General features: G+C 45.3%; 3 protein-coding genes across 13 annotated transcripts in view; 1 reads left to right on the top strand and 2 right to left on the bottom strand.

The window, feature by feature from the left end:
• The window catches only part of LOC118314000 (rho guanine nucleotide exchange factor 28), a 33,804-nt gene extending 21,370 nt beyond the window's left edge, over positions 1-12,434 (top strand). For 3 of the 10 annotated variants that reach the window (XM_035640048.2, XM_035640055.2, XM_035640056.2), the window contains 26 exons: positions 140-220; positions 1,105-1,147; positions 2,143-2,232; positions 2,842-2,965; positions 3,637-3,781; positions 4,034-4,089; positions 5,171-5,228; positions 5,800-5,923; positions 6,103-6,233; positions 6,352-6,492; positions 6,936-7,186; positions 7,269-7,394; positions 7,503-7,620; positions 7,748-8,002; positions 8,085-8,161; positions 8,246-8,424; positions 8,525-8,622; positions 8,789-8,980; positions 9,073-9,204; positions 9,354-9,487; positions 9,580-9,627; positions 9,919-10,023; positions 10,191-10,355; positions 10,471-10,722; positions 10,838-11,213; positions 11,331-12,434. In XM_035640048.2, coding sequence (XP_035495941.2) covers positions 140-220; positions 1,105-1,147; positions 2,143-2,232; positions 2,842-2,965; positions 3,637-3,781; positions 4,034-4,089; positions 5,171-5,228; positions 5,800-5,923; positions 6,103-6,233; positions 6,352-6,492; positions 6,936-7,186; positions 7,269-7,394; positions 7,503-7,620; positions 7,748-8,002; positions 8,085-8,161; positions 8,246-8,424; positions 8,525-8,622; positions 8,789-8,980; positions 9,073-9,204; positions 9,354-9,487; positions 9,580-9,627; positions 9,919-10,023; positions 10,191-10,355; positions 10,471-10,722; positions 10,838-11,213; positions 11,331-11,524 — 3,695 coding nt within the window. In that variant the 3' untranslated portion in view covers positions 11,525-12,434. The remainder of the gene's footprint in view (positions 1-139; positions 221-1,104; positions 1,148-2,142; positions 2,233-2,841; positions 2,966-3,636; positions 3,782-4,033; positions 4,090-5,170; positions 5,229-5,799; positions 5,924-6,102; positions 6,234-6,351; positions 6,493-6,935; positions 7,187-7,268; positions 7,395-7,502; positions 7,621-7,747; positions 8,003-8,084; positions 8,162-8,245; positions 8,425-8,524; positions 8,623-8,788; positions 8,981-9,072; positions 9,205-9,353; positions 9,488-9,579; positions 9,628-9,918; positions 10,024-10,190; positions 10,356-10,470; positions 10,723-10,837; positions 11,214-11,330) is intronic. The other 7 variants (XM_035640053.2, XM_035640057.2, XM_035640051.2 and 4 more) reach the window with 6 other exon arrangements.
• Positions 12,435-14,421: 1,987 nt separating this feature from the next.
• On the bottom strand, positions 14,422-18,513 carry sb:cb288. The gene is made up of 5 exons (XM_035639214.2): positions 18,260-18,513; positions 17,735-17,789; positions 16,953-17,024; positions 15,704-15,788; positions 14,422-15,135 (listed from the first exon to the last, which is right to left on the bottom strand). The coding sequence occupies exons 1-5, from the start codon at positions 18,335-18,337 to the stop codon at positions 15,087-15,089; spliced, it is 339 nt and encodes a 112-aa protein (XP_035495107.1). The 5' UTR covers positions 18,338-18,513; the 3' UTR covers positions 14,422-15,086.
• A 601-nt stretch (positions 18,514-19,114) lies between these two features.
• ykt6 (YKT6 v-SNARE homolog (S. cerevisiae)) lies at positions 19,115-23,390 on the bottom strand. Of its 2 annotated transcripts, none has more exons than XM_035639211.2 (8): positions 23,159-23,390; positions 22,687-22,899; positions 22,443-22,525; positions 21,859-21,959; positions 21,662-21,766; positions 21,295-21,360; positions 20,886-20,987; positions 19,115-20,792 (listed from the first exon to the last, which is right to left on the bottom strand). In XM_035639211.2, exons 2-8 carry the CDS (start codon positions 22,788-22,790, stop codon positions 20,757-20,759), a joined length of 597 nt encoding a protein of 198 aa, XP_035495104.1. In that variant the 5' UTR covers positions 22,791-22,899; positions 23,159-23,390; the 3' UTR covers positions 19,115-20,756. The 2 variants fall into 2 exon arrangements, with proteins under 2 accessions (XP_035495104.1, XP_035495103.1); XM_035639210.2 differs by having other exon boundaries at positions 22,687-22,818; positions 23,159-23,389.
• Positions 23,391-23,931: the final 541 nt, after the last annotated feature.

Here is a 23,931-nt window from a genome sequence, read left to right as displayed (position 1 = left end):
GGGGGGGGCAGCCAGGTGTCGTAAATCAACTGAACTTCTGTAGCATATGTGTGTGTTTACAGTCAGCTTCTAATACCACTCCCCTGCTCGCCTGTAGGAGTGAGTGCGCAGCATTAAGGCCCTGCTTTATCCCGTGTAGATGGTGCATTCAGCAGCAGTGGTCGTTCTCTACTTCAGACTTTATCTCTCTCTAAATCCCTCTCTCGTCTCAACCAAGTCAGTAAGTGCAAGGACACGTTGGATATACGTTTCACTGGGTCTTTTACGCTCTTTTCTGGGAAACTGCTGATCATCAAGAGCTGCACAATCAAAAGGCCTTCTGGGTGTTTTTCAACAAAAACATACCTAAAAGGTTAAATATACTAAACTACAGAAAAAGCGAATAATTTTCCTGCACGATTCGCAGATATCTCGATCACGCAGTTTATGCAAAAACAATGATGCTTTTTCATTGTTGTCCAAATTGTGCAGCTCTGTAGATGTGATGAGATCTGGTTCTAGGTGGTGACCGTGACCCCTCGCAATGTGCAATCCATAAATCACTGTCTCAGCAGAGAACGTATTAAATATTATTTTTGAATTGCCGGACGATCAAAAGCAGACTTTCTCCAAAGTTTGATGGCACGACTTGTTTTCGTAGTAAGAAACAATCGTCCTCCAAAAAAAGCTCTTTCATCTAAGTAATGAGCCACGAATAAAGGTCTAAATCTGTGAGATTTGGATTTACAGAGGCTTTGGACAAATGTTCTCCACATAACTCTGAAGTGGGAGCCGCTTCTACTCTGAGGTTTCTTTTTTGCTTCCTCACGGGTACAAGTTTTGTTTCCCTCTTGGCTTTTATTTTTTTTCCATATTTACTGTCATCTGGTTTTTCAAGTCAAAACTCGTTTGCTGTGTTTGTTCTTTCTCTGTAGGGGTCTGAATCCAGACTGGTTGTGGGATTCTTGTATTTGCTTCTAACTGGATTCTGATTTTGGGATGATGGGTTTTAACCTTCCGCGGCTGATTGACTCTGTAATAATGTCTTCAACCCTGTAATGATGTCTTATTGACACGTGTCTCTGGACTTACTCATTTGCCTATCATTGTTGCTCTACATTACAGAGCAGAGAGCATTCAGCCTGACAGAGACGCCCCGGGAAAAGAGGTAAAACCCGTGTCCCATTTCATGAGCTCAGGCACGATTCCACTCGACTGTCTCGCTCGGATTGTTCCTCCATTTTTAGTCATCAGCGTTGATGAGTGGTCAGTGATTGGCTCAGATGAGCCTGCATGTGTGTGTGTGTGTGTGTGTGTGTGTGTGTGTGTGAAGCATTCATGTGTGTGTGGGTGTGTATCGCCAGTGTTAAACCTGTGGTTGAGGTCAGAGTGTGCAGGATGTGACATACTTCCTGTTGCAAGGCCGGGGCCAGACTTTGCTCTGATTGCAACCTCAAAATAACCCTGAGTTACCAGAAGAACAAAAGTCGAGCTTGTTTCTCGACCACATTAATGATACCGATTGTAGTATGTACACGCAGTATTCTAATATGTACATCGGAAATAGATTACAATGTGTACTGATTTAACATGTGTTTTCTACCAGGTGACGAATTTTTGCTCATTTTGTTTTATTTCTACTACCATAATCCATATTAATTTGTAATTGTTCACCGCATAGTTCATCTCACTGCCTATTAAATGTATCATGTGCTAATGCATTTTCTTTGCCAGTGACCATGCATCGCTAACAGTGGAAACATTTTTGTGTTAGACCATTCAATTATCATATTAGATCATTTGATTACTGTTGTAGAAGAGATCATATTAATACGACAATATTCACAACACCAGACTGCAGACTCACCATTTATTGTCCCTCACTTTATTTCAGTCCATTCAATGTTAACAAAATGGGGGTTTTGCCTTAAGCATTTGCGAGTATTTCATGTGGTTCACTAAAACAGTTAATATCTCCCAACAGCCATTTGGCTCTTCTCATGTTAAAACTGTTGTCATCTCGTTCTCACATACACAACTTATCCTGCCCAGAAGTGGCTCCTAGACTCTAATCTTAGATGGCACACGTATTATTTAATGTTGTGAGTCTCCTGATGAGCTGGAAAGCAGAAACCGGGTCTGAGGTGTGTTATATCCATGCAGGGTTTTGGGTTTCCGTAAGCGGGCCCAGTCAGCAGAGGAGGAGAGCAGCGCATCACTCCAACACCTCACCCTCACAGAGTTCCTCAAAGAGTATGTTTTCACCAGAACAGCCGCACAGCCATGCATGCGTGGCTTAACTCATTCTAACCCCGTCATAGAAAAACCGTTCTCCAACTCATCCATTAACCACGTGGACTCTTTGCAGCCGTGCTAAGGTCATTTATGAGTCTTCGGAAATAGATCATATTAACACACTTAATGTCTTGCCACGGTATAGGTCCGATGTCATGCTGCATGTATTCCTCCTGTTTCTTTACAACGTTGTTGTTGCCTTTCCTTGCATAAGTTGCTTCAAATAGTTGACACATTATTAATTGCATCTTGCCAAGGTCACACTATAAATAGTATCCACTCGAGTCCATAGTGACTTCCAAGCATGCCAAGCATGTTGTTAAGAGTAATAATCTGCCGACCAGGGGGCCTGGAAGACTGTCTGGACATTCTTTCATTCCAGCATGACACCAGTGTAACCAGATTATTGAACTCTTGAGTATATTAAAAGCTCTCCAATAATGATTAGTTTGATAAAGCGTGTGCATGTTGGGCTCGAATCCTGCAGTCTCCCAGGGGCCAAAATGATGTGAGGCAGTCGTGATGACTGCCGACTCACTTAATGTCCCTGTCCCCCCCCCGAAACAGGATCGAGGATGAGGAGTGGGATAAATACATAATCCCGTCTAAGACCGAGTCGGAGAAGTACAAAGTCAGCCGGACCTTCAGCTTCCTCAAGAGCAGGATGTCCAGCACCCGCAACAAGACCAAGGCGAGTCAACGCAGTAGCGTGTGCTTGAGCGTCACAGCTGAAAAGCCTGAGAAGGAGCGCAGTGAAAGGTTTACCACCCCACATACACGCCAGGTCAGAATTCCTGTGCTGGGGAGCCATTGTATGTTCACGGTGTCTTTATTTGGCGAGGGAGAAAAATTCCCCCCTCTACAGGTCTTAGCAACGGGACACGGAGAAAATGCCCTCTTACATAATACATAGACCCCTCCGCACAGCGTGAGGAACCAAAACACATTCCATAGTATACACTCGATCTCGTGACACGTGTGCGCGTGTTGGAGAACGTGTTCCGATGCACACGAACGGTCGAAAAAACACAAACAAACACGCACTCACAAACTCGCTTATGGAGTTTGACTGGAAAATAAACAGGGGCACTACCACATACATGCACAGAGGAATCCCCCCTCAATGCCCCCCCCCCCCCCCCTCCCATGGATAAAGCTGCCGCCCCCATGGACTTTAACAAAGTAAACAGAAGAGGCCCCTTTATCTCGGCTAACTCCACTTTAACAGGTGTGTTTCAGCAAAGGGATGACCGCTGCATGCCTCTTTCTGCTTTGTTGGTTTACTTGATATCGTGGCATTTGCCTGCAGTGAAGATGTCAGCCGAATGCGTGAAATTGCAATGTTCATGACTTGTCCTTCAGGTGAAGGGGAAGGAGGTGAAGGAGGGAAAGGAGAAGTCAGGAGCGGCGAACGGACACCAGTTTGTTCCCGTGTCTCCGTCTGGCCCGGCTCTCTGTGTGGCCTGTGATAAGTCTGTTTCTGGGAAGGAGCTGCTGCAGTGCTCCAGTAAGTATTATACTGTCAGTACTGTTGTTGTTTCATGTCCTGCGGTGGCTGAACTGTTTACAGTTTGGGTAAATCTCCCTTCGCACGTGTCGCCTTGAAGTTTTGTTTAGCAGAAGTAGACGCGAAGCCGGTTTTTCTTCCACCCACAAATTCAGCGTTGACCGTGACGAGCAGAGCGAACTGACATCGGGACAATTTTGTTTATTATCACTTGACTGATGATGATTACCTGGGATTTGTCTTTGTCTGCAGACTGTTTCCTGAATGTCCATAAAAACTGCCGAGAGTCTGCTGCAGCCTGTGGAAAGGTAAGCACAGACGTCACGCACCTCATTCCATCTCCAGACCAGCCACCCTGCAAGAATAATGAATGATTACGTGATAGTTTAAAGAAGGAAATCACTCCAAATGACTTTATAAACATTAAATACAGCTGTGAATGGAGGAAAATGCATGTTTCATGATGCGTTTTTCTTTCGGTCACGGACAAAGACGCAGGTACAAACGATGTGGTGTCATTTTACGGGATTAATATTACGTGGGGTTCTTTTTAAATGATTTCACGAGTTTAACAATGTCTCGGGGGAGAAGTCTTTACTCGTCACTGTGGGCACTGCCCATATGTAAATAGTGTCTGTGGCCCTGGAAGATTTTTCGTTTCTGAGAAATTAATCGATGATGTAATCTCGGTGACCACAAATCTGTGACAGAAGAGGGTCTTACAAAGAGATGCCGCCGGATCTAGCGTTACCGCAGCTCGGCCTCGGGTACGGACTTAAAAGTCAGAATGCGTCGGACTCTGCCGTTCGTGTTAAACATTTACTGCCTCAATGAACCAGAATGCAGACGCAAGACATGTCGTGTTTTGAATCATCGCAATCAACAGTTACGTTTGCATGTAGGGACCTAACTTAGAGATCTGTAACTGTCCGCCGGCCATGTCCAGTGGGCTGAGACGTGTTCTGTTTGGCAGCAACTGTTAGGTGTGGCGATGAAGCAGGGTCCAAATGCAAAAAGCAAAAATACAACTCAGGTCATTCCTTCTGTCTCTCCCCGTGTTTCCTGTCACACTCTGTTGTTCTCTGTGAAGGCAACATGCCAAAACATATATACATATATAACTCAATAACGGAAGTAGAGGCAGGCTGTGGGGAGGAGGTTACAGCAGGATGAGCACTTTCCAACACTTGGAGACAAAGGAACTCCTGGAATGTGTTGAGTTATGGGCATTGCATCTTGTGTCTTCAACGTTTTTCAGCGAGGCATATATAAATTGACTCCAATATTGACGGAATTTGTTGTGTCACGGCCACAGCAACTTGATATCCAAACACACAAACGCTGATTTACATCCTGATTTGCCGTTGATGTGATTATGTCTTTCCCCAGAAGCTGCAGGAGAGGAATGCGTTGCTGGTGAAGAGCAAGACCTCGTCTCTCCCACCGAGTGAGTCAGAAATTACAATGTGCGCCCCCCCCTCTCACCTCTGCCATGGCGTCCTCCCCTCTTGTCTTTGATTCATGTGGTTTTCACCTGTCCTCCCTCGTTTCTCCTGTAGTGCACTAAGTAAGCCATTGCTCCTCCTCCCCCGCTCGCCTCCTCCTCCTCCCTGTTGTTCTTTCCCTGGTAGAGAAGTTACATTTTAATCCATCTCTGTGGGGGATCTGGCCTGGATTGTGTTTACGTGTGTGTGTGTGTGTGTGTGTGTGTGTGTGTGTGTTTCTCTCTAGGATCATTCTTTTTGTCTTAATGTGAAGCTCTGTCCTCACTGACAGAGGTGTCAAGGTCAAACACAATCAGCGTCAATTACTACAACATCTACAACATACTGTACTGTCATAGCTGCAGAGTGCAGATGTGCGGTGGAACAATGAACGATAACAAAACGCAAATCTCCCCACAGCTTTATAATCCAGTTATCGTTACATTCTGTGACTACATAGATACAGACAAAACGTCTGAAGCAGTACTCCGAGGTGTGATCGTTTCTTCCCGCTCCTGCTTATCTCCCCTTCAGACTCCGTGAAAGACAACTCCGTCTTCTCGCCTTCCTCCTCCGCTTCGCTGCCAACGATGAGCAGAGAGAAGAGAGAAACAGTCGCCCCTCTCACCAAAAGCCTCTCCATCTCCATCGACAGCAGGTAGGGCGGCGGTGATCCCGACATGGTCTCAACAGTGACGTCAGAGCAGTCCTCGGATTTGTTGAATGTTCAATATATGACCACTGCTACAAAAGAGTCGGCCTCGCAATCTGACGTCGGCCTATGAATTCTGGAATCTGGAATCATGTTCAGTTCCATCATGCTTTGTGTCTCTACAGACGGCCGAGTGACTCGGCGGGGGCGGACAGAGAGTGCAGCGAGGCAACGTGTACTAGCAGCTTATTGTCCGACGAGGGAACACCGGTCGCAGCGACTCCCCCGTCCACCGACCCGCCAATCACCACACAGGGTGAGGGCGAGAGGCGCATAGGATTTCAAAATGACCTGGCATCGCATGGAGAATTGCTGTGTGTAGGGAGCGGAGATTCAAAACGTAGACATTCTCGGTTGTTCGTCTGCTCTCACAGATGCTGTTGACGCTCCTCTGCTGAGCGACTTGTCCGCCGACCTGCTGGGACTCGATGTGGAGTCGTGGAGTCTGGCGGTGGGTCCGGACTTCTGTAGACAACACGACAGACACACCGTCAAGCGACAGGATGTCATTTATGGTGAGGTTATTTGTCTGTCTGTCTGTCTTCTTTTTGCTTTATCCAGAAACCTTTAAATTTGGGTACTTTTGTATGAGCAATTTGTACGGTGCATACTGAATCAGGAACTGTAAAAGAGACCTTATTTGTTGAATGACACTTCATTGGATTGAACCAAAGAATCACACTTTTCTATAGTGGACCTAGCTGAATGGAAAAGCTGATGACGTACGCGATGCAAACGTCCTCATTTGAATCCATAAAAAATGCTGCTCGTCTAAATTTGTCCACAAATGTCCCTCTTTGCATGTGGCTCGCGAAATTTGTTCATGTAAATAGTGCATCTTACCCCTTTTTGTTCTATTAAAATGGTGTCAAGTGATAATAGTTGCCCGTCAGAGACATTTTCCCATCAGCTGTTTCAGTTCCCATAATCCACCTTTGCTGCCCCCCAACACACACAGAGCTGATGCAGACGGAGCTGCACCACATTCAAACCCTGACAGTCATGTCGGAGGTGTTCAGGAGAGGGATGCTGGAGGAGCTGCAGCTGGACTGGGACTGTGTGGCCCGAATCTTCCCGTGCTTGGATCCCCTGCTGCTCTTCCACAGGAACCTCTTCGGAGCGCTGCAGGAACGCCGACAGGCCGCAGCCCAACCGGAGAACCCCCGCTATTATCTCATCCATCAGATCGGGGACATACTGCTTCAGCAGGTTGATGGAGATTCACTCGTGCATTATGAACACAACAACACATGGTCTGTACTGTCTGACATTCCCGCCCTCTGTCTCTCAGTTCTCAGATGAAAATGCTGAGAAGATGAAGCAGGTGTACGGTGACTTCTGCAGTCACCACACGGAGGCTGTCAATGTCTTCAAAGAGCTGCAGCAACAGAACAAGAAGCTCCAAAACTTTGTCAGAGTAAGCTCCCTCACCCTATTTAAATTTAAAAAATTAGGGTTCTTTACAGTAAAATGTCTTGGTTGAGCAGTTGATGTTCTCCATTTTGATTTGTACCTCTGTTCACAGCAACAGAGCAATAAGTCTGTGGTCCGGCGGAGAGAGGTGCCAGAATTTATCCTGCTGGTCACTCAGCGTATCACCAAGTACCCCGTGCTTCTGGAGAGGATACTGCATTACACGCGGGGTAAGTTGGGTCAACTGTGTCCTACACAAAACTGTGCCAACACTTCTCTTGGTGTACTTGTGTTTTGTACAATATATATATAAAGATCCTCAGAGCTGTATTGTCATCTTTATTACCCCCCCGCCAGAGGGAAGTCAAGAACACACGGACCTCTCAAGTGCCCTGGCTCAGATCCGTGACGTCATCGCCGCAGTGGACCTGACGGTGAATAAGTACGAGCGGTGTCAGGAGCTGCAGGAAGTGCTGGCCCGGCTGGAGAACAAGAGCTTCGCCAAGCTCAAGAACGGAAAAGAGTTTCGCAAACAGGACCTGCTCAGCAAGCACAGGCATCTGCAGCACAAAGGGCTGGTCTTCTGGAAGACGGCCACGGGACGTCTAAAAGGTTTGCATGACATCATCTTTGCCAGTCTTTTTCTTAGTTTGGAGGCAAAAAAATCGAAATGTCTTTTCACTCCTGTTTGCAGACACTCTGGCACTGCTGCTCACGGATGTACTGGTTTTCCTGCAGGAGAAAGACCAGCGCTTCGTATTTGCTGCAGTAGTAAGCCTCAGCCCAGCCAACACTTCATTCATCCTTTAACCCGTAATTTGCATCAGTTAACCCCCCAAAAATGCACTGTTTCAGGACCAGAAGCCTCCGGTGATCCCTCTGCAGAAGCTCATCGTTCGAGAAGTAGCCAACGAGGAGAGAGGGATGTTCCTCATCTCCGCCTCCTCCGTGGGACCAGAGATGTATGAGGTTCACACCACCACCAGAGAGGAGAGGAATGCCTGGATGAGACACATACGACAAGCTGTAGAGAGGTGTGTGTGTGTGTGTGTGTGTCAAGTCAAGTCCATGGTACTCGGAATCTGTGCACGTGTATGTGTCGCACACTATCTAACCCACTGGTCCACCTGGCAGTTGTCCTGAGGAAGAGGAGGAGGAGGATCGGAGCGCTGAGTCAGAGGAGGTCAGGCGAGCTGCAGAAGTGAGGGTTCAGAAGATCATCAAGTTCCAGGGTAAGAAAATATGTGTACATGCTGTATATTATATTTTGAACTGTTGAAGGTTTTATTTATTGATGTTGTGGAGAGCTCGCGTAGTTATGAATCATTCGAAAAAATAATTCCGTGACACAAACCATGTGCAACAAAAAGTCTGAACTGCGGTGTATGTTTTGTGTAGATACGCTGTTGGGTCAGGATCAGCAGATCTGCACCAGCCTGGAGGAGAAGCTCCACCTGTACGCCGAGCTCACCGAGTTAACCCTCCACTCACCAGAGCCTGTGCCACATCGCCACCTGCTGGTGCAGCCGGACACAGACAGTGAGACGCCACAACCGGCCTCCTCGCTCCTCACGGCCGCGCTCAGAGAAGGTGAGAGGGCCGCCCCCGTCTTTTCAGCCTCATCTGCACCTCCGCCGTGGGGCGGCAAAGTCTTTTTTGACTGACATTTGCTCCTTCCGCAGCGGAGAACCTGGCCACCATGCTTCAGGCTCGCGATGCCCTCTCCGCGCAAAGTCCGAGCTCTCCCGTGCGAGGACCGGAGTGCTGCAGCTACAACAGTCACGGCAGCAGCATCCAAGAGTCTCCATCTGAACGTGAGCCGCAGACACACACCGTAATTCAGAATGTCACCTCGTGTGTTTGTGCTCACGTCCTGCTTGACCTTTACTGACGAGGGTCAACCACATCGCGTCAGCCGGCGCCATTTACCACGTTCCTTGTCCCTTTTCCGTGTTCCCCACAGCAGATTATCTGAGCACGCTCAGTATGAGCTCCACGTCTCTTGGATCCGACACGGAGTTGACGGGGCTGGACGGCGTGCCGTGCAGCCCTGCTGTGGAGCTGAGAAGAGGAGACACCAAGGGGACCCTGCTGAAGGTTCAACCGCTGTAGTTTCCCATGAGCAATGTTTGTTAACGGATACGTTTTAAGTTACTGTTCCCCTGTAATGACACCTTTCTGTTCTGTAGGTGGCAGAGAGCGTGCAGAGCCTGACTCAGCTTCTGTACAGTCTGCAGGTGAGAAAAGATGCAAGTCTCAGCATTTAGGGCGGAACCTGAAGGAGTTAATGAATTGAAAGGACGGAGTTACAATTAAAGTAGTTAGCAAGTAGGTCGTAAGTGTATGAAGTTGAAAAATAACAATGGCATTAGATAATTTGGCTAATAAAGCTTGTTGTTTAAATCTACTCAAATTTAGCCTAAATCGATTCTGAAAACTTTCAGAGTCAAAAAGATTCCTATTAAAAGTTCTGGCGGTTTTTATACTACAGACATGAACTTGAGTGTGATCCGGTGTTTTCTCCGCAGGCTGCTGTGACCCTCCAGGACAGCTGCTATGAGGTCCAGAAACTCCTTCTCCAGGAGGGAGAAAGACCTCAGCTCCGAACCCTCTCTTCTCTCCAAAATAGTCTGGTACCAGCCTCATATCATTCCCGTTGGAATACGTTTTTTGACTACCTGTAGGCCTGCTCCCGTGTGCCAAAGTAGTTTGAGCAAATTAGACCAGAATTCAGTTGCCTTTTCTATGAAACATTGACAGAAAAGATTCAACCAAGTCCTGTTTTGTCTTTTTAATCCAGGAGCAGGAGAAGCAGAGGAGTATCGAGAAGAAGAAGGAGGACGCCGAGAAGAAGGGTTTAGAGAGGAAGAAGGAAGAGGTGGATGGGCTGCAGAAACTCCACATGAGGCTGAAACAGGAGCAGCAGCGCTGGGACAAAGAGTGTCTGGTCAGAGAGAAACAGCAGGTGAGTTCTCTCACCTCCCCCCCTGCCAGTTGCGGATCACATCACATTTGAGTTATAGGTCATAAACCTGTTGGTGTTGGTGCCCGGTGTTGACCACGCGCCACGTGTTTTTCAGAGTGAACAGGAGAGTGTGCTGGAGCAGCGAGAGCAGCGGTGCCTCCTGGAGGCCGAGCGTCTGCGCTCTGAGCGCGAGGAGCTGGAGGCCCACATGCTGGAGTATCAGCAGAATCTGGACCGGCTGCGGGAGGGCCAGAGGAGTGTGGAGAGGGAGAAGGAGAAGATCGAAGCCCAGCAGAGGCTCCTCCAGAGCTGGAGACACAGCCGCCAGAGCAGCTTGCCCGTGACAATACCACTGGACGGATACAAGGTATGAGAGGGAGGAGGATGTCAGACAGAATGGCGAAAACAAAAAGCACTGACCACTGCTGAGCAAACCGTGGCCCCTCTGCTTTTTTTTGGGGTGTTTTTCCCAAATGTCCCAGGTGTCCAGCCACAGCCGCTCGGGCAGTCTGGACGGTAGCTCTTCGGTGTACCAGAACGAGGCGGCCTTTCTCACCTCTCTCCAGCAAAACCAGCCCCGCCAGCCGGCCAACCACAACAACCTCCACCAGTGTCTGCTCTCCACGTCGAGGAAGAACCGCGACGGTCCCCTGCTCGGCCCCGGCTACGCGGCCAACCTGGGCCTCAGCGCCAGCCTCTACAACAGCCTCAACACCCTGCTGAGTCAGGCGCACGGCAAACAGCCTCCGGACGGCCGGGCGTACCCAAAGTACGGCGGCAGCCACGGCTGCACCCTGCACGACGCTGTCCACCCGTTCAGCAGCAGGGTCGCCGCACAGCCGCAGAGGACCGACGACAGTAAGACTTTTTTTTACTGTACTGTGAAATCGTAATTCAGGGGTTGTACATTCAAGAAACACATGGACTTACTTTCCTTCGTCTTAGTCCTAAGAGGTGCTCTCGTTCTCCTTTCAGCAGACTTCAGCCCGCCACTGGACAGGCGACCCCTGGGTCCCTGGAGGTTCGAGGTCACAGGTCACGGACTTTGCGAGGACTACTCCTCCTCCTCCTCGCCGTCTCTGGCCCCGCTGCTTCCTCCGCAGGCTTACCTCTCTCTTGAAGGACAGAACGGGGAGGAGGGCGCTGAGGAGAACATTGTTTATCTCTGAGAAACACACATCACAAGCTTCTTGACATATAACTGGACCAACAATAATATATCTGTTGCTTATATATATATTTATATATATATATGTTCGTGAATGTGTGCATTTGCCTCCATCTGAATGTGGTGGATACACGTTCATTTTTAAAAACCTGTATAATCACACAAGGGAATAGTCGGAGGGAGGAAGTATATGCAGAAATACTGTATGTGCCTTTATCAGTGTATGTCAGCCATTAATCCTTCTCTTCCTGTGTGATCAAACCATTGTGCCTTTTTTTCCGAAGAAGCTCTTTGAGAGTCGGCTCTCACACGTTGTGATTTTACTCCTGCCACGATTCATTTTGGTATCTGTTGGAATTGTTTAACGGCAGAAGTACCTTTGTGCTGCGAACACCCGGACCGAGAGTATAAGGAAACGTGGAAGGAAGTTGTTTTTCCCCGTGAGCACTTATAAGAAAACTGAGATATTTGAGTCCTTCCTCAAACCACACAGAGAGTGCTATTATTCCTCCATGGGATCTTTAGAAATATTTATGAGGGATCTTGAGCATCTAAAAGACATATGAATATACTGACATTATTGTATAAATATCAAAAATTATGTATAGTTTTATGGAAAGGCTACCTATGCACACTATGTTGGAAGAGGAACTTTTTTTTTCTCACGCAAGTGCCAAAAACCTTGCTATCTGATTCTGTAAGTGATTTCTGTAAAGAACGGCTGTATTTTTTCTTCTTTCCGTTAATCTGCTTTTTCTGATAATTTATTGTGTGTAAATTGCTTCGTGCACTGTCAACATCATTAATATTTTTGTTTGATATGTATTCTATTGTAATCTCTGTAATCAGATCTATGATGTGCCATGTTCATAATACCGTGCTGTACATATAAAACCATTGTGGCAAACGTCCTCATCGCTTTTTAGTGTGTTTTGCCTTGTGTAACGACAGGCAGGCTGCAAATAACGAACCCTTCACTTTGATTCACCTCCTCTAACCTGCTTAGGTTGTGGCGCATATTTTCTGTGGATCACAGGAGATGTCGCTTGGACACTGGTGAGTTTGATTCACTGAAAATTCTTTCTAACCCCATTAGAGAACTCCTCAAATATGTCCCGTAACTTTACACACAGTGTGCTTCATTGCGCGCCAGTTTGGCATCAGTCATGTGGCCGTCGGTGACGAGCAAAGCCTCATGGTGAGCTGGATGGTAAACCACAGTGACTCAGTGGCCGACGTGAACGCGATCCAGATTAGCCGCACTATTATTCACAATGTGAGCGCTGAAGTTTTGTTTTTTTCCCATGCTGTCTCAAGTATTGTTGCATCCCAGTAAATCTTACCATATCAATCATTCTTCTTTTAACAGGATTTGCTATGGATGATGAAGATGACGATGGCGTGGATAACCAGCACCTCAGATGTATGTTTTGTACTGTTTGTCCCTGTCTTTGTTAAACTAGGACCATGCAGGTGGGTTTCTTGTGTCCACCGTTCCACTGATAAGATCATATTGCATCGCATAAACACTAGTGGCTGTTTTTTCAGCCAAAGCGAGGCTCTCATCTGCTTTTCTCTTCCCCTTCACCAAACATATATCAGTGTATCTCAACTGTGGCATGGCTCCTCCTGCCACAAGTCTGCCCGTAATATGCTTGGATGCGTAAGGGTTATTATTGCATATAGTTTCTGCTTGTATATGCAAAGCAGGTCAGATCATCATCATCATCATCATCACACTGCACTGTAACTATACTCTGTGGCCTGTAGGATTCGAGGCAAAGGATAAGACCAAGATGTTCCCGTTCCAGCGGGAGCTGAGAGAGGCCACCACTGCCATGGTCTGCTGTGTGCGCTCCCCCAGTAAGAGTCAATATCACCAAGATAACATTCAGTAACAGCTAATATACTCTTATCAGTGTTGGAGGCAGAGTCGGGGCTATCGCTGCAGACGATCAAATCAAAAGCTCAGTTCCCACTGGAACAACTGTCAGTTGTGAGTTTGAATTATTGTTGCCTTTGTTTCAATTCTTGACACTTTTTAAAAAACACATTCTTGTTTGTATATATTTGGGTGCTGTAGTTCCTCCCAGAAGCCCGGAAACCTGGGGCACAGGCACTTCATAGGAACTCACTGTCACGTTTTCTAATGTAGTGATTTGCATCTACAGGATTTTAGCGGAACCACTGATAATATCAGGAGGAAGGAGAAGACAGCGAGATGTGCATCTGAACATATTGAAAAAACAAACTACTGAATTGTTATATATAAAGAGGTGGCATGTAAAAATTAAACAATCAGCCATATTGATGTAATAGTTAAGAGAACATAGGTAAAAATCTGCAGTTTGTCCATCGGTGATTAGTGGGTGTAAGTATTCAAAACCCACTGGAACCTCACGCTTGATCTCCCTCTACTTGATGGAACAGGTCACTAGCTGATTAAAGAAATCTCACCCTGCAGGTGGGGGGGGGGGGGTTTAACTTGCAGAACTGGTCCTGAAAACCTGTCCGACCTCCTGACACAGTCAGCCGCCGATGGTGTTGCACAATGCTGGATCTGTCCATCTGGCCATGGGACCACTTCCATAAACGGCACAGCGAAGCTATTTTCATCATGCCGATCATATCGATTCAAAGAGATTCAGCAGCCGATGAACTACAGAAGAGAAATCAGACATAAGAGCCTTCCCCCCCCCCTTTTCATTCATACTGCCGCTTGATCTGTTTACTGCAAAATGTCATCATTATTCTATCCACGGGGGAGATTCTCCACTTCCCTTTCCTCATTCCATGATCAAAGATGACGATAAAAATTCAAGATGACGCAAAGGAAAAAGGGATTGAGTCTAATTTGAGTTTTTCCCCAAGTTGTGATACTGATGACACGGCTCCTAGTATTTGTTTATAGTCACATTCACTTAATTAGGTTATCATAGAGGGATACAGTAGTTACAACATCCTGAGTTATTTGAATTAAACATGTGGATTTCAAAGAAGGCACCAAGGACAAATAAACAAATTTAAAATCGATTCGGACAAAATTACCTCTACGTCTTGTAGAAAGACTCAAGTGGAGGTGATTGGCTGGTTGTTCTGAACATCCTGGCGGCTTCAGGAGATTTAAATGTAGCCTAGTGATGCCGTTATGACAACTATTAAAAAATACTGGGTGTAAAACATATCCAAAAAAATCCACACACACTAAATATACCACAATATCTCTATCAGACACGCACACACAGTTCATTGGTCACTGGAGCGAGCTGTAGCCCGAGGTGCCTCGTTCCTCAGTAGTGATAGTGTTAGAGTTCACATGAAACAGCAGGGGGGGGGGGGGGGGCATGTTCCACATCATCATGGAGTTAATCTGAGGGGAAACGGGTGACACATCCATTCAGCTGAGTCAGTTTTGTTTTGTGGTTTGATCTTTGGATCCATTAAGGAGGATCTTCTTCAGTGGCGTCTTGTATCTCTGGAGCAGAGTTTGCTCTCTGAGTTTGGTCCGCACCATTCCGATGCGGAAAGGAGCCGCTGAACGGACGCGACCCGAAAGCCGGCCTTCACACAGAGCTCCTCTGGTGCACTCTGACCCTCACCTTGCTGTGCTTTCTGTAAGGGGAAACACAGAGGAGCGTTTTGACAGTAAAGTAGTGACACAGTTTTTGTGCATTTTGACAACTGGGATATCTGACTTCAAGGACTGCTAGCATTAGCTGAGTTCATTTACTTTCTTAAATTGGCATTCTCTGCTTCACCTGCTCGTGTCTGTTGTACAATATTTAAAAACAAAAGCAGTTTTCATACATTTCCATGTACTTGCATGATTCTTGCACTTCTTGGGTGATATCTTCATGGGTGAATGCACTTAATGTAAGTCGCTTCAGACAAAAGCGTTTATAGGAATGTAATGTAAAGCAAAACGTTTTATATGAAGTGGAAAAGGTGCAGATAATAATAATAATAATAATAATAATAAATTTCATTTTATTGCTAAAAGCAATCTCAATATGATCATGTGACGTGATTTGTCTCTCGTTGATGTGCTGGGATACAAAGTTCAGACACGTGACACTAAAAAGGCAGGAGAACAAATAGCAGTTTGCCAGATCGCAGGGTCGACAAAATCGAATTCAAAGCCCGAGCAAAATCAAGTCAGTGCTCGTGTCTTGTTCTTTACCGTTGCGGCGGTGACACCATGCACTTCCAGAGGACGGCGTAGAGAGCGAGTAAAAAGGCAATGAACACCGTGGCTGCAATCGCACCTGAAAGCACAAAACAGACCCGTTTGTTTGCACATTAAAATACAGCTTCATACATGTGAGCTGAATTAAGGTGTTCCTCCACAGAATAAAATATATATATATATATATATTTATATTTGTGCTCCTCATTTCCAGCAGAATCTCTGAGTTACCAGAAGGCCTTCTGTTCGCTTCTGGCCAGGAGACTGATACTGTTTAAATGGAAAGACCCTATTTCACCGACACATAGTCACTGGATCAGGGAGGTCATGTGCCATCTAAAATTGGAGAAAATCAGATATACATTTAGAGGGTCTACTGACAAATTTTATAATATCTGGCAGCCTTTTTGACTTTTGATGACGGAATGGAAGCAGACAACATGACAATGTAAACAATTTCATCTGTATCATTTCTATTCACTATATGCTGGTTATTTTCCTTTACGGATGTCTGGTTATGTATTATTTGTATACATGTCTGGTATCTGGGGGGGTTGGGGGGTTTGTTTGAGTTTGTTTCTCTTCTCTGTATAATGTGAAAACAAATAAAAAGACATGGAGTTGCATAGACACACGACTATCAGGTACAACCCCCAGAAATGTTGCCTCCAGTCTGGTCACACATCTGCATGCTGTCACAGAGAAACACACACGTATATACGTATTGATAGAGACACGTGTCATGGCGGTATTTACCCTCCACGAGCAAACAGGGGGTTGGAAACATGAAGGACCAGAGGTCACAGTGCAACTGCAAAAGCCCTCTAGTTCGATAAGCGAGAAGCTTGTGAGAGTCACCAAAAACACTTCGTATTCAAACGCACGGGCACAAAGAAGTGTTATATTTTTGAATATGTAAATAACATTAGTCTCAGCATTTTTGGAAAAACCCTGCTCTCTGACTCCGCCCAAAGAAAAACAAGCAATTTGATCAAAATCAAAAAAGCCCCTCAATTGCTTTGCAGTCGTACTCCAGAGGGACCTGCCAGATAACATGCTTTTAAACTCAGTTGGCTGTTGGCGGCGTAATGTGATTCCTGTTTATTTGCGAGTCTCCCACTTTGCGCGAAATAGGCCGTCTGTCTTTGGCTGTTGACTCAGGGTGGTGCGTCTCACGAATCAGGTGGTTTTTTCGCTCCTGGGTCCGTATAGACATGGGATTGTGGTTCTGAGTGTCGCTCACCGGGGATGATCCCACTGCTCCTGGTGAAAGATCCCTCTGTGCAGGAGGGGTGGGTGACGGCTGCAGTCGAGCCTTTATGGGGAAGGAGGTGAATCGTTAAATACGTGGATCTGGGGTACAGCACTTTTCTTTTGAAATGATGTCAGTTGTTGTTGATGATTCAAATTCGAGCTCGGGTCTGAACGTTGCACTCCTGGTGCTGCAGTGCAATGAAGCCCCTTCAGGAGCTCGTCTATTATGATCCCCTATGGATCTTCAAAACCGTCATCAGTTGCACTAAGAACCGATCAGTCCACTTTGTCAATCTCATTTTAAATCAGCAACTCTCTCTCTCTCTCTCTCTCTCTCTCTCCGGTAAACTACTTTACCATATGTTATTTCATGTGTTATCTGCACCTAGAACATTCAAGTCGCCCCATTTCACAACTTTGTCAGTAGCTTTGTTTTGTGAGCATGGACTGTGCTGCCCTGACCTCAAACTAGTGCCGCCCGACAGTCGTCTAACGCTGACGTGCTTCTTACTGGAATTCTCTAAGTGTTGTTTATCTGATTTCATTACGCTTGTGTGCTCCTGAAATCCACGTATGGCTCCGTGGTGCAGAGCTGATCTTCGGCTCCTTTCCACAATAAAACAAAACAATAAACACAACACAACAAGTCATCTCAAAAGCAGAAAATGACATATAATACTAAATGCATTATGACCTGGAGAGGCTTCTGACTAATTCAAGAAGAAGATGAGAGGAGATATTAAAACATTTTTTTTTTTAAAAAAGCCTCACCATTTCTCTGCCGAACAGCGTGTGAGAGCTGCCCTGCGAGATCTGGGTCAACCATCTGAAAGTGCAGCAAAAAAGTCATGTTGGAACAAAACAAAAAGAAAAAAGAAGAAGTACAGGCAGACACTCCAGCTCGTGGGTGGGGGAGGGGGAGGGGGGGCACCGCCTTGTGCAGGTTAAAATCTTGTTTCAATTACATTTGTTTGGGACTGAGGAGAAAAGAGAGAGGAGAAGGAAAACTGGATAGTCGTGCAGCTCGGAGCGGGGGGGGGGGGCTGCAGGAAGTCCAACAATGTGGAAAATCTGAAAAGCGCTCAGAGCGACGACAGAAGCGAAGATAAGAGAGCTGCACTTGAGACGCTTTCAACGACACTTTGCAGCAGACGCTCGATCTCGAGGAGACGTTTTCATTTAGACGACAACGCGCGACGTGTCACTAAAGGGACAGTTCGACGACACTCCGGCGGAGACTCGACATGCAGCACACAGCCGTTCGCTTTTTTCTTTTTCCCTTTTGAGCGTCTCTACCTTCGAGCTGTTCCGACTGTTGTTCCCCCTCACCTCCGTCCACGCCGTCGGGGTCGTTGTGCGTCCGGACCCGCTCATCGGCTCTCGGCTTGTTTTCCTCTCGCCTCCGCTCAGCTGTGCGCCCGCACCAGACGCGCTCCTCGCGATGCGTTCAGGTGCCTCTGTCGGGAACTCGCACTTTACCGCTTCCCAGCAGAAGACGGCGACGCGTGATCCTCGGCGCGTGTTGCGTTTGAGTGGCCAGGACAAAATATTGTCGATTTTGTTTTAGATTAAGTTTCTGACCCTTATGGTCCGAGTTTTTTTTTTTATCAGCTAACATTCTTGCTGAAGGGCAGGGAGAGGAGACCACCCTGCCCTCAGTGTGCAGATGGAAGATTAACTTATTTTTTTTGTTAAATGGGACAAAAACAGGTTTACATTTATATTGTTTTTACAAGGATGTCCTGCAACACACCACTGCCACTTAAAAGATAATGTCCACTAGCATGCCTGAAACAAAGATGTGGCACGGCAGAAGTTATTTTTCTGTTTATCTAAGTAAGATCACGTGTTCTGTGTTTGAACAAAGCAGCAGTCCAAACACTAACTGTAAATACAAAGAGAAAATAACTATTAGCTGGAGACTTTCTAAATGTTAAATTTGTAAACCAAACCTGGATGAAGACGTTTAATGCAGAACCATTTAACACCATGGTCAATAAGACAGCCCCTATAAGTAACCTGGATAGAACTACATTTAGAAATACTTTCAAATTCAGCACATTCATTTTCAAAAAGAAAAAAATTGAACAAAATATCTCAGAAACAACTCCGGACAAGCCGTGTTGTTAGTCAGAAATACAGAAGGTCAAGTTACCGTCCTTTATGGGAAATATTTCCATTTATTCTCTCTGCTTTAAAGAGCGACACCAACAGTCTGCAGAGATATTGCACAAACATTTACACTGTAAAAGCAGAAAGAGCCAAATTCTGACCTCTCTCGCACTTCCAACAAACACACAGGCACTCAAAAATCGACGACGCAGCCAGGAGATGTAAATCATACGAACATACAGCAGAAATAAGAAGAGCAGTGAAACATCTTAAAACACACGACCGAAGGCATGTCTTCATTTTTCAAACTGATCGGCAGTTCATGAAGGAAGAAAAAAAAAATCTCTAATGAGTCAGACCCAAACACAAAGCAAGCAGTGCTCACATGGAACAAACGTCAGCCAGGGAGTGTATTGAAACGAGAGCGGGATATGAAACCACTCGTTTTTATAATGATAGCACACAATGAGAGGACCTGAAAGTGCACCTGAGGTTCCCATGAATCACCCCATTCACAAAAAAAGATGGTAAAATACGAATGATCATAGGTTTGAGAGGAACAGACGAGCCCTGGACTGCAGCGCTTTGCGTGGGCTTCTGAACTGTCAAAAAAAAACGCATCAGTGTTGTGTTTTGGCTACCACAGTCAAGAGCGGGGCTACGGTGTGCCGAGGGAGAGGGAAGAGCTTAAAAGTCCTGCTCTGCTTATTAGATGATGTAATTCTTGACACGGGACAGGAGGATTACATATTAGCCACACTGCAATAAGGCTGCAGCATCTTTCTACATTTCACATCTAACCTCTCAACTTCTCGTCAACTTTAAGATGCATTGTCACACACTAACTCAATCACCCAAAGTGGGAATGTTTTAAGATTTTTCATTTAACACTATGAGATGAGCGAAAAGCAAAGAAAAAAAAGAATCATGAAACGTAATCCAGTATAGCAAAAGATATTTTAAAAATCAATGTAAAATTCTGTCGGTGATTTGGATATCACAGGTCGAAGGAGCAACTAGCCATCTTGGCTGCACATTAGAGTTTTTAGATTGACCTCAACAATGAGGCTCATTGGAACAAGTAAGTAAATAAACGAGCCCCCCTAGTGGGCAGGATGGTGACGCCTGTAAGAAAAACTGTTTTGGAGAATCAAATCTAAACAGTGACACACTGAATGAATTCACATGTTAAGACTGTGGGATTGTCAGAGTTGCCTTGAAGCAGAAGCACAACTGTGGGTAATACTTTTTCAGAAATTTTAAGATTTGAGATCAAACTTTTTAAGATTCGATTCAATCTGAACAACATTAAATGGGTTTAAAGGTAAAACATCACCAAATGCACAACGTCACACTATTATGTCCTCAGCTGGTATTGAAACACCGTAAAGATGAAAACCAATTTGAGAGGTTTAAAATAATTCAAACGTTTACTTCTTCCCCTGACCAGACCCCATCACTCCTTCAGCCCCCCCATCAGTCACAAGCCCAGATAGGTCACACTTAACACCGGCCACCACCTTCCACCCTTCTTCGCTCTCATCCTGGCGCCCCACTCCAGACCAGACGGTGTCAGTTCTGTCCTTTGTTGTCGAGAGCGGGTGACCAGTGCATGATGGGAGATGTAGGAAAAAGCAGAAAGGCAGAGACGAGTTGTGTCCACGAGGACGAGGCAGCGGCATCACATGATTTCACAGCATGAGTTCTGTTTCCGTGCCTGCGGGGTTACACACGGACACAAATGTACAAAGTCAGGCATCTGAATGGTGACTGGCCGACAGACTTGATCAGATGGGTCATCGGTACTCACAGTCTTGTAGAAGGCTTTGGACTGGTTTCCCAGGTGTTCTGACTTCGCCACGAGGTCATCCAGCTTCTCTCCTCTCTCCAACAAACTTTCCATGGTGTTGTGCTGCATTAAACAAAATATATGTCTTTCAAGTACCAGGCAGTGTTAAGATCATGACTTGACAAAGTTCTTGGCAAATGTTACACAATGTTTCAGGCATGTAGAGACACAAAATGGTCAATAAAACAAATGCTCTGGTAACAGACACTATTCTGTGGGGGCCAAGATCTTCGTGCTGAGAAGAAACTGCTTCTTGCCACTTTCAGTTTAACTTATAAGTGTGGGCTTTCCATATCCTATGTGTGTTCTGCTATAATGGAAAACTTACTTAAAAAAAGATATCTTCTTAAACTATTGGAAGGTAATTTACCAATATGATCTTTGTCTCATCCAGCTCTGCCTGCACTTTGGTCATTGCGTCTGCTTCCCGGGGATTCTGAGAACAAAACACAAACAATCAGCAATCAGGTACATTGATATTTCAAGCTTTTATGTATGGCCACAGACAAATTCACGAATTTCATCTTCATGCCTTCTTCTTCATGCCTTCAACACTTTAAACATTGACATCAGGGCCCATCTCAGTACCATTTCGTAACCAGTATTAAATGACATGAGAAATTCAGAAAATCTGGCAATTATGAAAGCAAGTGAATCTGATATGGCAATGAAAGTGATCATGACAGTCTAGCCATAGGCTATCCCGGTTCTGATAAACAGTTCACCTACATACTGACCTGGTATTTCGAAAGGTGAATATCTAGGGTTTTGTAATTTATGGTTTCAGGATTACCAGAGGGCCAGTCTATACTGTCCACTTGCCTGGAGAACTCGTCTAGTACCTGAAAAAAGAAAATAGACGGCAATCTCAGTATTTAAGTTGACATCCAAGTGAAAAATATTAGGCATCTTTATTGCATAATCCTGTACCCACCTTGTCCAGCAATGTGAAAGCGACTCTCTGTGGGTACTCAGTATCTGCAATGACGACGGCACCCAGGCTGTCATTTCTCACATACACATGACACAGGTACTCTGAAAGACAGAGAAAAACCACGTACGCCGCCGTCAAAAACAACAGTGCGACAAAAAGGCCATTTCCTGGATAAAATCAAAATTGGCCAGAATTATATTATCTAACTTTTAAACTGGACTGAACTAGGGCTGCAACTAACGCTTAATTTCACAATCGATTAATCTGTTGATTATTTTCTTGATTAATCGATTAGTTCTTTGGTCCATAAAATGGTGAACAATGTTGATCGTGTTTCCCAAACCACAAGATGATGTTTTGTTTGTCCTCACACACAAGGTTTTTAGTTTACTGTCACAGAGGGGTGAGGAAACCAGAAAATATTCACATTTAAGAAGTTGAAATCGTAGAACATTGACTTTTCCCCCCCATTAAACTACTTGAACCGATTAATCAATTATCAAAATAGTTGGCGATTAATTTAGTAATCCATTATTAACGGATTAACTGTTGCAGCTCTAGACTGAACCTGCTAATAGTTTTACCTTGTTCTTTGACCGAGGCACGACTTCCTTGTGACGTTCGCTCAACAATCAAGGCACTGGTGAAGGTCATGAACTCCTGGATACTACACAAAACAAAAACAACAACAAAAACAGCGTCAATACGTAGTCAAAAATCATACGCCACGAATCAAATCAAAAAGGCACAGGCGTGAAAAGACAAAAACAAAGCAAAGATGGCGACGACGACGACAGCATCACTGTGTTGGTTCGGCATCAGACGAACCTGGAGCGCTGGAAGAAGCTGAAGGAGGACAGGTCGGTGGCCGCTTTGAGGAGGTTGGACTTGGTCGCTCCTTTGTAGAGGATGCTGAGGCTGTAGAGCTTCATGCTGCCTGTCAGTCACCCGCTCACAGTCCTGATGATCCGACACAAGCAGAGTCACGTCGTCCCTTGTCCCGCTAAAGACACGACTAAAGGAACTCGAGCGAGATTCAACCTGACAAGTGAAAGTAGCCGCCCCGTCAGGAGCTAACAAGCTAGCCGGCTATTGTTAGCCATGCTCGGCTAAAAGAGTCTTTATCCCCAGACGAGGCTCGATTAGTTAACTGACAGTGACCGGCACTAACTAACCACAGACTGATAATGATATAAATGTGGGTTAAAGCGTTCATACATTTCCTGGATCACGACAAAGCGTAGTGTGCTAGCTACAGATGTTACCCGGGTCTTCTTCGTTAAGGCCTCGGCTAACTTACCAGACAAGTCGGTAGCAAACAGTTCCGAGTCCCGTCAGAGGAAAGGAACAAACTTTTTGTTCCGCATAAACAATATAAACTTTCGAGTGTGTCGAGAGGCCGCCCGGCGACACCGATCGCGATGCAGATTTGCGCTAATTTGATAATTTTCGAGATTACACAGTTTGATGTTAGTGACCAATCACCACGTCACGATCCTCAAACGGTCCGACGGGATATCTGCCCCGGGTCGAAACAAACCACAAAAAACGCTGCTGTTTTCATAGTTCCCGTTGAATGAGTAAAAATAAAGTGTTATTGTAGTGAAGCCACGTATTTTACACGGAGTAAAAATATTCAAAGCTAGTCCAATTAGCAGGGTATCTTTAACTTCCAATTAATATTAAACTTGAAACGGATGCTATTGCCTAAAAATTGCAATAAATAAATATAACCTGCGTCTCTCATATATACATTATCCCTAAAATCAGGACCTAATATAAGGATGCAGCTTTGACTGAATTACATTTTAACTATAATGGCTTAGTCCTGTTTCAAGGGATAATTTTCCACCGTGCAATAAAAGCCTTGAATTCAAATGATGATCGAAGAAGTTGACATGTATAAAATAATAATGGCAAAATGGCAATGATAAGAATAGTTTATTAATATGGATTCCCAATAATAGGCAATCTTTTATTTCCTAATTTTGAAACCTTTAGACGTGGGAGCAAAGAGACATAGCTCATAAACAACCTTTATTATCATAATTATTATTATTATTATTTTATTTG

This window comes from Scophthalmus maximus, chromosome 19 (genome assembly GCF_022379125.1).
Source record: "Scophthalmus maximus strain ysfricsl-2021 chromosome 19, ASM2237912v1, whole genome shotgun sequence".
In the NCBI taxonomy this organism is placed as follows: Eukaryota; Metazoa; Chordata; class Actinopteri; order Pleuronectiformes; family Scophthalmidae; genus Scophthalmus; species Scophthalmus maximus.
This window is presented reverse-complemented; position numbering and strand designations above follow the sequence as displayed.